At 41.6% G+C, this 13139-nt stretch overlaps 1 protein-coding gene across 1 annotated transcript in view; it reads left to right on the top strand.

Moving 5' to 3' along the window:
- Positions 1-749: 749 nt before the first annotated feature.
- Positions 750-13139, top strand: part of ABCA13 (ATP-binding cassette, sub-family A (ABC1), member 13) — a 518893-nt gene continuing 506503 nt past the window's right edge. Inside the window, 1 exon segment of the mRNA XM_012646893.1 lies at positions 750-818. Within this exon segment, the coding sequence (XP_012502347.1) occupies positions 750-818 (69 nt within the window).

The following is a 13139-nucleotide window of genomic DNA, read 5'->3' as shown; positions in this document are numbered from 1 at the left end:
ACTTGGGGGGCCTGGCCTCCAGGACGATGGAGCAACCAGCCGCCTGGCTGAATCCATGGTGCCAGTTACAAAATACACACGTGCAAGGATCAAACAGGACTTGGAGGTAACCCACAGGCCCCTTGCTAAGTCCTGCTGCCTTCTGAAACAGAGATCCTGACCTTTTGGGGGGAAATGGGTGAAGGGGAAGTATGAAGTGTGGGTACCATAGCAGAATAGACATGAGACACCCATCCCCAACCCACCCAGACACAAACACTGCTTCCCTCTTTCTCTTCCAGTTCTCTGCCATAGGATCACCAAACTGGAAATGTTGTGACAAATTAGTATGATAGCTGCTATGTCAAGAGAGAGGAGGAATAATTCCATCCAGTTAACATCCAGGGAAGAGGGAGGTAAATGGTAAATGCGAGCATCACTTCGCGTTGCGTGCATCTGTTGTGTGGGTTCTTGGAGAGGGTGGGTGCGCTCCGTATGAATGCCTGGGAAAGGCCCCGAAGGCAGCCTCCTGTAACCCAACCCTCTCTGGACCTTCCACCCAGCAGCTAGTGAAAAGATAAGATTTCTCAGCAGATGCAGAACAAGAGGGGACATTTGATGCCTGCTTTATTCAGTCACCAGTAATCTCTCTTGCATCACTGACTTTTGTTAGAATTGACTAATAGGCAACGTGCCTTCGCTTGAGCCCAGCAGATATAAGCATCATCCTTACAGGCTGGTTTCCTGACCGTGGACGGGGAGTGGCGGGCATGGGGCGCTCTGGGCGCCAGTTCCGAGCCCTGCTCTGGAAGAATTGGCTCTGCAGACTCAGGCAACCGGTGAGTGCTTGCCTTGGTTTTCCACAGGGTTCCAGTGAGGTCTAGAGAGAGATCAGGGTGGTTCTTGTATCTCTCAGCAGGTAAAAATGTCCACAGTGCAGGGAATTTGGGGAAGTTGGGTTATTTTAAATCAGAACCTGCCCTAAGGGCCAAAGTAGTGGAACTCTAATAACTAGCATGAAATCAAGGCTGTAGAATCTTGTCAGAAAAGGGCTAAGTTAGAAAAGCTCTAAAATAAAAAGTGGAATTTGAACTATAATTTGTGTTTTGAGCATTTCTTATAAAAACTGAACAGCAAAGCCTCTGGTTTAAGGGACAAGATACATTTAAAGAGTCAGATACATTTAAAGTGTAAATAGAATGTCACAGGTACTGGCTCAAAGCCTGAGTCTACACAGTGTGCGTAGAGCTGGGCATGACACATCTGCTAAGTAATATTCTGTAATGTCATATCTTTAGTGTTAATTCACGTCCTTTTAGAACTGTATTCAAATTACACCAGCAAGATTTTCCTAAGCAAATTAGAATTGCTCAAACCAAACTCATGGGAATACTTAAATATATTTCATTAAAACATATCCTGTAAGTGTATGTTTTAATGAAATAGAAATTGATTGCTTATTGTTACGATTAACCATCCTTTATTCCTGATGCATCTAGACAAACATTACCACCTATAAATGTCATTTTCAGAAGAAGCAGATCTGCAGTAATTTATAAACATTATTTCTGATTTTAAGATCCATACTTAACATATGGGGTTTTTTTCTTCTGGCAAATTTCTCTGTTTGAAGAAATTCAGTAATCGACATTAAATTACATTTTGCTTAATCCTTATAGCCAGAATATTCTTTCTCTCTTTCTCAAAGTAAATATTAAAGGAGATGCTTTATTTTTCGTGTGATCTTCAGGACCAAAACAATCTCAGTTGAAAATTTGTACAAAAGTTTTAAGGTCAGGAATGAACGAGTGAGACACTCTTCATTGGTTGTTAGTGCTCTGGTGTCTGTGTAGGTGGCCTTCTGTTTATGGGCAGCGTATTTCATTGCCGTGGAAGTCTGTTTTGGAGAGCTAAGCTTATTTTCCCGTGAAAGAATGTTACAAGTGGAAGTGGGTTCCCCAGGCACTGTTCTTTCTGCTCGCTTCATGCACATCGACTCATTTAAACCTCAAGACAGTTCAGTGATTGTCTGCCCCTCATTATTAGACACTTGAGTTGTTTAAAATGTTTCACAAGTATTATAGCTGCTAAGGTAAACATCCTCATCAGAAATATTTTGTTCATTTATGTATTTGATGATCACTTATTTAAAATGGTAACTCCTGCACACCACGCTTCTTTGCCTTGTTTTTCTCTTTAGTGTTTATCATCTTGTAACACACCACAGATGTGCTTATTTGTTAATTGCCTCTGGATCCTACATCAGCATGTAAGATTCGTGAGAACTGGGCACTTTTCCAAATTCGTTCACCAGTGTATTCCCTATACACAGAGCAGTGCCTGGCGTACGATAGACGTTCAATAAATCTTGTCGAATGAGTAAAGGAAGGAAGGAATAAAGTAATCACTGCACCTCTGCTATGTGCAAGTAGTGGACGAGCAAGCGAAATATGTGCCCTGCCCTCGGGGAGCTGTAGTCTGTTCAGAGAAAAGCAACAAAATATGTAATCAAATATTTAATGAACCCACTTCTGGGGATATATCCTAGAGATGTCCCTGCACAAATGAGTGATATTTGTACAAGGTTATTCATGACAGCACTGCTTATAACGGCAGCACAGTAAAAACAACACAAGTGGTTTGTTAGTTGACCTTGAAGATGCCTGTCTGGGTTCACGTCGCAGCTCTGCCCCTTACTGGTTTACTTATTCAGGCAGTTTCCTAACTTGGTTTTCCTCCCTATGAAATGAGATTGTTTGCAAAGACTAAATGATTAAATGCATGTAATGTGCTGGCCACAGTGCCTGGCACTCCTAAGTCAGAGCTGCTTTCTTATTTGGCCATAGTGCTGGAGGTGGCAGAGACGGTGGCATCGGACATCTGTGGGACGCAAACTGTGGGCTCTGGGGAGGGGAGACTCAGGGGTGACTCTAGGTTTCTGGCTTGCACAATTGGGTTAGAATAGAACTCCAGGGGCATGAAATGTGAATACGCTTACATCTCTTAATGCTATTGCAGTGGAAATATTGAGGCCAGGCCCCTCTGGGTGAATGTCTTTGAACTGACCTGTTTTTCACAGCTTTCCCCCATTCTCCAGTGATGATCTGCAAATTCTTTTTTTTTTTTCCCCACTATGGAAATGGGATGCTGTGGGATAACCAAACTAACTGAATGAATAAAAGGTCTCAAATAAATGTTTATTTAGTGTGTAAGAACCAGACACTATCTATAAGATGAAGGATGCTTGTCTGTTTGTATATTTACTTTAAAAAAACCCTTCATTTTATTATATTTTGTGATTATAGTTCCTTTAAAAATCATTTTATTATGCATTCAAACAGTGAAAAAATTTAAAAACAATAGTATAATGGATGAATAGTATCCATCATACTTAATACCTAGCTTTATAGATAGTTAAAATTCTACTGTTTTTGGAAAAAATAATTTAAATAGAAGCATATTATTACAACTATTTTAATATTACTTATTCTTTCTTTTGATTTTATTTATTGTACAAACAACATGTAACAAAAGGGAAAAATTTAAAAATCACCTAAAATTCCATTATCCCAATTCATCTGCTACGTTTGTGGTCTTTTCTTATCCTTAGGCATACACAATGCAATAGCTTTACATAACTAAAATTACAGTTTTGTTTCCACTTAACATTAAAGCCCAACATTTTAAAAGTTGCTGTATGGCCTTCCTATTTAATGGTTTTATTGCATAGTAGTTCATCAGTTGGACACATAGTTTATTCAACTATTTCTTTATGTTGGGCATTAAGGTTCTTTCCATTCTTATCATTATTAATAACATTGTTATACATGAAGGACACATTTTCTATGGATCATAGGATCATTTCTCTTGGATAAGTTTCCTGGGGCAGGGTTTCTGGGTCAAGGTAAGGGCGCGTTGCTTGTGGACAGGGTGACGGCAGTTGACGGTGCCCTCAGGAGTGCCCTGAGCAACCTCATCAGCATTGGCAAATATCCAGTGGCCATGAACCATGTGAACCATGTTTTTCCTCATGAATTTATATATTCATGTTTACATTTCATTCTAACTATAAATCAATCTGACCCATTATTTCTTATTTTAAAAATTTAATAAAAACAACAATAACAGAAAGAAAAGAATAATGTAAGTCGAGTATCTGCCCCTTGGGTGTCTCCTAGTCCTGTAGTCCTTTGGGGTTCTTCGTGGTGTCTTGATACCGAATAGAGTGACTGAGCCCATAGCCTGTGAACCACGGATGGCACAGTCCCACCAGCCTGGCCCTCAAATCACGAGGCAGGGACCCTTCGTGGGGTCGCTGTTATCTCCATTCTCCTGCATCTGTTGGAACCTTGATCTGGGTTCTGAATGTCGCCTCCTGTGACTGCTGACCCCCCATCCCCTTCCTTAGTTGGACAGACTCGGATCTCTTACTCTATTAGTGAAAGCTGACACAAGCCTTTTGAGTTTGGCCAATTTTACTGAAGACTTGGGCGAGGAGAGGGGAATTGAAGCATATGTATTTATTTATTTTTTAACTGACTCCGCTAGAACAAAAGAAACATAGTATAATCGAAGGACATCAATGTCTTAAAAACTCATGGTCCACTCCCAGCCAAGGGCTAGGAGGGACCGATGGAAATACAAAACTATGCTGGCCATGGTTTTACTAGGAACCCCATTATGCCCGTGAATACCATATCCCAGAACCCAATGGTGTATACCCCAGATACCCGCCATACCTAAAACACCACTGTCTTAATTTAAAAGGCCACAGTGGTAAAATGCATACCTTCTGCTAGCTCAGAGGCTGAATTTTATTTTATTTTATTTTTTATTTCAGCATATTATGGGGGTACAGATGTTTAGGTTATGTATGTTGCCCTTGCCCCCGCCCCAAGTCCGAGTTTCAAATATGTCCATCCTTCGAGTGGTGCGCATTGCACTCTTTGTGTATGCAAATACCCGTCCCCTCCTCCTTCCTCCCCCCTCCCCCCCTGCCCAACATCCAATAGATGTTATTCTTATATGTGCATTTATGTGTTGATCGGTTAATACCAATTTGATGGTGAGTACATGTGGTGCTTGTCTTTCCATTCTTGGGATACTTCACTTAGTAGAATGCGTTCCAGCTCTATCCAGGAGTATACAAGAGGTCAGAGGCTGAATTTTAATTGAATGTCTGTGGTCCACTTGCACTGGCTGAATAATGCTGAATTTCCTGGGCATGGTTAGGCCGGCTCTGGCCATCCTCATCTGGGCTCTCTCTCCACATCAGAGTCCCAGGACCACTGGTCAGTTGGTTCCAAGAGTCCTTTCATTAGAAGGACCTGGGCCACCTGACTCAGGACATGGCCAGTCATTTGGCCCTGCTCAGACCCTTCTGATGGCACATCCCGCACAGGCTGCAGGACCTGGTGGTGACCGTGGTTGGAGCCTGCTAGCCATTTTTCAACCCCAAGATGGTTGTCATGGCGGTGGTCAGCCCCGCTTTCCTTGCTGTGCTAGGACCTAACAGAAGCTACAAACGGAGCTTGGATGCTGGCCAGAAGTGGAGCCTGGGAGTGACAAGCGGTCCCCTGCTGGCCAGTATGCTTTCTGCTCTGCCTCCCAGCAGCTGACCACTGTAGGACAACTCCACACACAGACCCACTCAGCTGCAGACTCGGGCACCGTTGAACAGGTTGGCAGTGAGAGGCGAGGGGGTCCTCGGGGCAGCGTGGGAGCCCTTGCACCAGTCACGGTTTCCAGCAGTTACGTGGAAATGGCAGGTTTCCCGTGATGAGGCCACATGAGGCTTACGGGACCACTTCTCTCCCTCTGGCTGGAGCTGTATTGTAGAGCAGATGCCGACTGCCCGGTGACAACTGAAGCTCTGACCTGAGGACTCTTTAATAAAGTTGGAGAATGATACAACTTCCGTTGGTTAGATAAGAAGACAAGGTTGATGATCTTCCTACTCGTCATTAAATCTGGAGCCTGTGCGATCCTGGCTCTGGCCTGGGCTGCCCTGGCTGTCAGGCTCACCCTGCCCTGGACCCTGGGAGGAAACCGTAAGGCCACTCAGCGTCATTCGGGTGTGCCTCAGTTTACTCAGAGCAGTGATTTTGGAAAAGCAGTTCAGAACTCTAATTAATGAAAAGCATTAATTTGTGTCTTTATAGCACGGAACTGGCACATACTATCTCCATTCATAATCATGGTATATGCAGTGTCTTTTCTTTAATTTCGATTGATCTTAATTTGCTTCTAATCCTTTAATTTTAGCTTCATTTTCCTCCCACCTTCTTTCTCAAAGTACTAGTGATGAAATAAACAACAAAACACAAACGCTACTTGGAAGGGCAATGAGGGGACTCCTTGTACAGAGAAAGTGTCTCATTCGAAGGTTGGCTGGGTGGCAGCGAAGCATCCTTTTTGTTCTGCGTCATTTCCCGAGTTGAAGAACGTAGCACTATCCAGTCTTCCAAAGGGATGGAAAACTGATTGGATTTCAAAACCAGGCATACAATTTCCCACTTACCAATTTGATGGTTTGTCAGGGTGAAAGAAAAAAAAATTCTCCTATGTTGTTCTGTTGCTGAAATTGTTAACAGCATATTGGAGAGAAAATTTCCAGATTGTCAAAAGGCTAGATTTGGAAGATTTTATTTAGGATGGTGGATTTATGTGGCTTTCATGAAAAACAAAAACCGAAAAACAAAAAACACACCCCTGAGGACCTCCTCGTTTCCCGAGAGGCTTTTCCTTCCTGCTGTGCGTGTAAGTCTCCTTGGGAAGGTCTGGGGCTCCCTGGGTGTAGTTATGTACTTTGGCCCAGCTAGGCCTGGGTTTTTCAATTATGAGACAGGTTTAAACAAAAACAGAACCAAACAGAACAAAAACCAAACCTCATATTAACAATAACTTGAGGGAGCAGAGGCAAAGGCAACCTCAGGGCTGTTTCATGACTGTGTAAGAGGTGGAGGCTGTTTACTGGGGAGCTGGTTGGACTGAAATGCACATTCATTTTGCCAGCTCGGGACTCTGAGGGCCCCTTTCAAGCAAACCTTTGTCTGAGGTCAGCGCTGCACTTTCCACACTGCGTGTCCCTCCTCTCTCCTTGCATCATACCCAATGGGGATGTTTTCTTCTTCAGCTGCCTGCTGTAGGCTAAGCCAGAGGGCTCGCCCACGGGATGCCGCCCGAGCCTGGTCCGGACCTCGTTGGTGAGCTGTCCCGTGTCAGGCATTCTGGCTATCCAAACGTGCCTCCCCAGCACCGGCCATCCTTCAGGTCTGAATCTGGAGCTGCCAGGAGATTGAATCTCTGCCTCCTAGTGCTCCCCTATTGCTGTTCCTTAGGGCTGAGAGGGGAGCAGCCAGGAGGTGTGGTGCCCTGTCCCAGATGGACGGAAACATGGCTGAGCGGCAGACAAAGGGGCTGCTACAGAAGACCCGAGTGGGAGTTACGGTAGTGAGTGCTGGGATCCCGGTGGGCCGAGCGCACAGTCTCTCCCCTGTTCTTCTGTCACAGCAGCCAAGCCAGGTGATGTCACAGTGTCCTCTCTCCCAGCATGATCCTGGACCAGGATCTTAGTCTTATTCTGTCCTCCCACACTCCTGTGTGACAGACTTCTTATTCCCACTTCACAGATGCAGGAAACTGAGGCCAGGGAGGGGAAGTGACTTGCCCAGGCCCATTAGAGGGAGGCAGCAGACCTGGTTCCATCTGATGCCGAGCTTGCGCCCTCCACAGAACCCCACAGCACTCCCACCCGGTTCTTTGAGTGAGCGGCACTGAAGAAACACCCTGAATTTATTTGGTGAAGACTGGAGTGGGTGAACTAGGACAAAACGCCACCAAACAATGAGCATCAGGAAACTCTGTCTTGCACATGCTAGGGATGGATTTGGTCGTCTCCACACGGTTAACCTTCAGGAACTACTGGCAGCATTGCAACAGGACAGCCTTGGCCGCCGTCTCTAGCATGGCCTTGAACTCAGTGTCCACAGCACACACTGGCACGGGTGGTGTAGGTCCCAAATTCCAGGAGGAGTTGAGGCACCAGCCTTGCCACTTCTGCTGTGGAGGCATCCTGGTTTCCAGTGGTGTCTTGATCATCCTAACGTGCTACTCTTTCGATAGGTCATGTCGTATTAAACATTACCTTCTTGCTGGGCATACTCTTAATAATCTTAGGATACCTTCTCAAGAGCACCATGGCTGAGCTGAAAGAACTCGGATTACTCTCTGTCTCTATGGTTCATGCTACCTGCTGGCTGGCTGCTTTCAGCAGGAACGTACAGTTCCTGTAACGCCAATCGGTGTGCCCAGTGTTGTACTGTCCTCGGCCCTGTGGGTTCTGTGCTTGCAAGTTTAGTCCATGTACCATGGTCTATTAAAGTTTATCTAATTTTCTGTTTTGAGGAAATTCATTCTTAGTGTAAGAATGATTTTTTTTCACATGTATTTTTTCTTATATGAATTGTCTATCACATTCTTTTCCAGTTGCATAATTAGAGGCCTGGTGATTACATGTATGACAAGTATTTCTTGGGTTGTCTTTTATTTGTTTTCTTATGTTTATTGCTCAGACTTATTTTGTGTATCTGATCATCTTTTCATTTTTTGAACTATATTTTTTATAATTTCAAAACTGTTGAAATTATACTTGATTTATAGGTTTGAACAATACTGTGTTCTCTTCTAGTTTTTCTAGAATTAACTTTCTTTCATTTACTTATAGTATACTTTTGAGTATTGGGTAAGGTTTTAATTTATATATATTTTTAAAATCAAAATTCAGGTGGCCTAATGCTATTGTTGAATCACACTTTCTTACCTCCTTGTACTGAAAATATTATCTCATCATATATTTCGAAACAAAGTAGAATCTATTTTTTGACTTCCCATGCTATTGTATTGATCTACATTTCTTTTTTTGTATCAATTTTATTTTTTAAAGCATGGATACTTTATTATATGTGGTAATGTTTTGTAGGATTAGATTCTTTTACAGATCTTCCTTTTCCTTCAGAATTTTCTTTGTTTTTGGAATATATTTACACACCAATTATAGTTTAGAAACATTTTGACTTAAAAAAATTAGTCCTGTTTGCACTTTGGGTAGATTTGCATTCGACGTAAGCAGGAACTTGGGAAGAGAGGGTCCTCTCAGCCCACCTCTCCCCTCTCCGCTGGGCGCTGTGATGGATGGATGACGTGAGGGTCCCTGTGGGTAGAGCGCTCCATAACCCAGACACTCACCCCCTGGCCAGTCTCCCTTTGGCCATAGCCTTCCACAGACGTACTGGACTCAGCCACGGCAGAAAAAAGCACTACCTGCTCAGTCACCAGTTCAAACATCCCAACCCTGACCACAACAATTGGGGCTTTAAAAAATTTCAACAGACATATATATTTAACTTCATTTAAGAAAAAAGTAACAATTGTTATGTGTTTCATTGAATACAATGCATCAATACCCTAATGATTGCTGCTTAGTTTCTAAACTAATTTTTTGCAATTGAAACAATGTTGAAATAATGTTTTTGTACATATTTTAGACAATTTCCCAATCGTTTTCTTGTGAGAAATCCATTTAATGGGAATCTTTGTGTTGCAGAGTAGGCACATTTCACAATTTTAAAATGTATTTCTTACTTGACGTCCGGGAAGCTTGTACCAACACACGTGTCTCCTTCCAGCGTTCACGTTTCGTTTGCTTGTCTTCTTTGAGTATTTAAGGGAAGAAATTATTCCTCATTCGTCTTTATAATGCCAAAGTCTGTAGTTCAGTGTTCGACGGAGTAAGTGCTAAATAAAGGTTTAACGAGTGAATGTTGAAAGAAAAGCCATTATTTTTCAATAGAAAGCTAAAAAGCAATCAAATAAAAAGAAGGAAGGAATGAAAAGTTTGCCCATATTTTTCTCTCAGTATTCAACTAACTAAAAGGTTCGCAAAGAGTTCGCTTGGGGAGGGATTTTTTTTTTCTTTTTACCTTTTTTTCCTTTCCAAATCTTACTGGGGTACACATGTTCTGATTACATGTTTTGTTTTTGCAGTTTGAGTCAAACATATAAGTGTGCCTTTCACGCAGTTAGTGTGCATTGTACCCATTAGATGTGAATGGGGAGGGAATTTTGGACTTTGCTGGAGAGATCTTTGGAAGCACCAGCTCCTAGCTGTAAAGGATCTAGGCAGACCGACTGTAACTGTAGTTGCTATTCGGTATTTGACTCTCTTCGGCTTTGACTCATGCTTTGTTTGAACCCATTGTGCGAACATTGGGCTGTCTTCCCTTGCATGGCTTAACAAGAAGGACCTCAAACTCTGGGAAAATCCCCTTTTCTAAGAGGTTGGCATCTAGAGGCCCTGAGCACCCCAAAGAGACACAATAGAATTTCACGCTTACTTTATTTCCAAGGACAAGGGCAACAGACTAATTATATGCTTTACTTCAGCTTCCTTGATATTCTACACTTACTATGATGTTTTCCTCTTCTCACAGCCAATGGGATCTCGTGGCCAGCCCCTCTCTGAAGGGTGTCTTCCTTTCTCAATTCATTTACAGTTTTAGTTTTTGTACCAAAGCATTTTACTCTTGGTGGTTTTCAGTTGCAACCAAAACCACATGCCGCATGAGCCAATCCTCCCAGTGGAGGATTTAAAATGGATTTAAACTCAGTCTGGAGGATTCTTATTGAATCTGCAGGCCTGAGCTTCCGTCCAGGCTCTGTCACAAATTAGTTCAAGGACACTGGGAAAAATAATTATCTTCACAATGTCCAACATGTGAAAATATTACCCGCCTCACTGTTTGTCGTGGGGATTAAGTAATGGGCGAACATGACCTTGTAAGGGCTCCGAGGCTATGCAAATGAGCTACCTGAGGACAGGGCTTGGGCCTCTTGACAGCAGCATCCCAGGGGAACCTCATCAGGGGAAGTGTGAGACTCTGCTTCACGCACTTCACAAGTACATCCATCCCACACTCTCAGGAGGGACTCGGTCATGCTTGTTCACTGCTCTTTCCCTAGGCCCCGTGACCGTGTCTGACATGGTACACGCTTCCTAATGAATGATGAATGAATGAGCCAGTACACTTATTTTTATTGCTCTAGTACGCCACAATTTACCGATCTGTTCTCCAACTGACGGGCTTTGCATAACTGCCAATTTTGTTTTTCATTCACAAATAATGCTGTTGTAAACACTCTTGAGCATTCCTCTTGGTTCATCTGTGTTACACCTTCTCAACGACTATACATTCTGTTGAACCATATGTTTTTATAGGTTTAAACCAGTCTAATATGAATAAATTAACATGGTTCAACCTATTACATAGCTGTTGAACTACTGGGTTATAGAATTTGCACATCTTCAGGTTACTAATATTGTCAAATTGCTTTCCAAAGTTCTCATTGCTCCATATGATCACTGGGACTGGGTTTTGTCCAACTTTACTTTTTCCCAAATTGGTGGATATAAAATGGTGTCTCATTGGGGTTTAATTTGTATCTGCTTGATACTACTGAAATTGAGCATCTTATAAAATGTTCGTATTTCACTCTTGTCTGTTCATGCCTTCTGATTGTTTTCTGCCGTATGGCCTTTCTCTCGCTGGTTTGCAGATGTTTGCACGCACCCGGGTGCTGCGCTGTCAGTTCTGCACCTGGAGAGAGATTCTTCACCTTTGTGCCTGTGGCTGCTCCTTCCACTCTTCAGATGGCTTTTCTGAAAAACAGAGATTTTTAAGTTTAACGTAGCTTAATTTTCCTTTGTGGTTTATGGTTTTTGTGTCTTGTATAAGCATAAGCAAAGCGTAAATAAGGTACTCTATGTTTTCTTCTAAACATTTTTACGGTTTTTAAAAAAATATATTTAGAGTTTTGTATATGATGGTGGTAAAGATCTGATCCATCCCTGTCTGCGCCACCCCACTCTCAGAATACCCAATTGTATGGCACAATTTGCTGCATAGCAAGTTGTCTTCCCTTTGGTCTCTCAACCATACTTTTTTATATATTGAGTTTCCAGATGTGCACAGCTCTGTTTCTTGGCTGTCTATGCTACTCCCAGGTTAGTTTGCTGATTGTGGAACTATTAATAATAGTGCAGTGTTTTAATTACTGTTATTTTATAGAATGCTTTGGTAGGTAGCAGGACAAGTTCTATCAACCTGTTGATGAAAACTATCTTGGATATTTTTGACCTTTGTTCTCCCAAATACAATCTAGAATCAGCTAATTAAGTATGACAAGAACAACAAAATCAAAACAAAACAAAACAAACAAAAATGTCCTGGAATTCCATTAGAATTGCATTGAGTCTATCGATCAATCTGGGTGGAATTAACATCTTTCTGATTTTGAGTTTTTTAATGCATTAACAATATTCATCTGTTCGTTTATTTAGGTTCTCTTTGGTGTCTTTCAGTAAAGTTTTATCATTTTCTTCATGAAATAATTGCACACACTTTAGTTACTTTTTTCCCTTTAGATGCTTTATACTTTTTATTGTAATACAAATCGCATCTTATTAAAAAGTTACGTTTTCTTACTAATTCTTGCAGTTGTAGAGAATTGTTGTGAGTCAGATATTGGATTCTTCTTCTATGAATGTAAGTTTGGAATTTTCTTCCTGTAATAGAGTACTATCTAGTACAGTACTATCAATTGTTGCTCTATATATTTTGAGACTATTTTCTTAAATATGTACATTCATAAACTTATTATATATTTTTGTTGTATCAGTCGTTTTATAAATGGTGATCCTCTATATAACAACATTCCTTATCTTAAAATCTGTTTGTCTGATCTTAACGTAGCTAATTTGTTTAACATTTGCCTACTATGCCTTTTCCATCTCTTTACTTTCAACCATTCTGTGTCCTTATATTTTAGTTTTATCTAAATAGCGTATAGCGTTTTCTTTCTATAAAAGCAAGCTTGAGAATCCTCATCTTTCAAATAGTGAGTTTAATCCAAGCATTATTTGAAATTAAAGCATATCATTTGAAAGTTTTTAAAATGTAGGTCTCTTGTTGGATAACTTGGTTTCTGATTAACTGAAAATTTTCTTTTACCTAATTCTTAAGAAATCATTTTTCTGGGTATACAAGTCTAGATTGACAGAATTTCTCTCAGTCGTCTAAAGATATGTAACTGTCTTCTGGCTT

The sequence above is a fragment of the Propithecus coquereli genome, unplaced genomic scaffold (genome assembly GCF_000956105.1).
Source record: "Propithecus coquereli isolate 6110/MARCELLA unplaced genomic scaffold, Pcoq_1.0 Scaffold252, whole genome shotgun sequence".
Taxonomy (NCBI): Eukaryota; Metazoa; Chordata; class Mammalia; order Primates; family Indriidae; genus Propithecus; species Propithecus coquereli.
The sequence above is the reverse complement of the archived record's forward strand: the minus strand, read 5'-3'. Positions and strand labels throughout refer to the sequence as shown.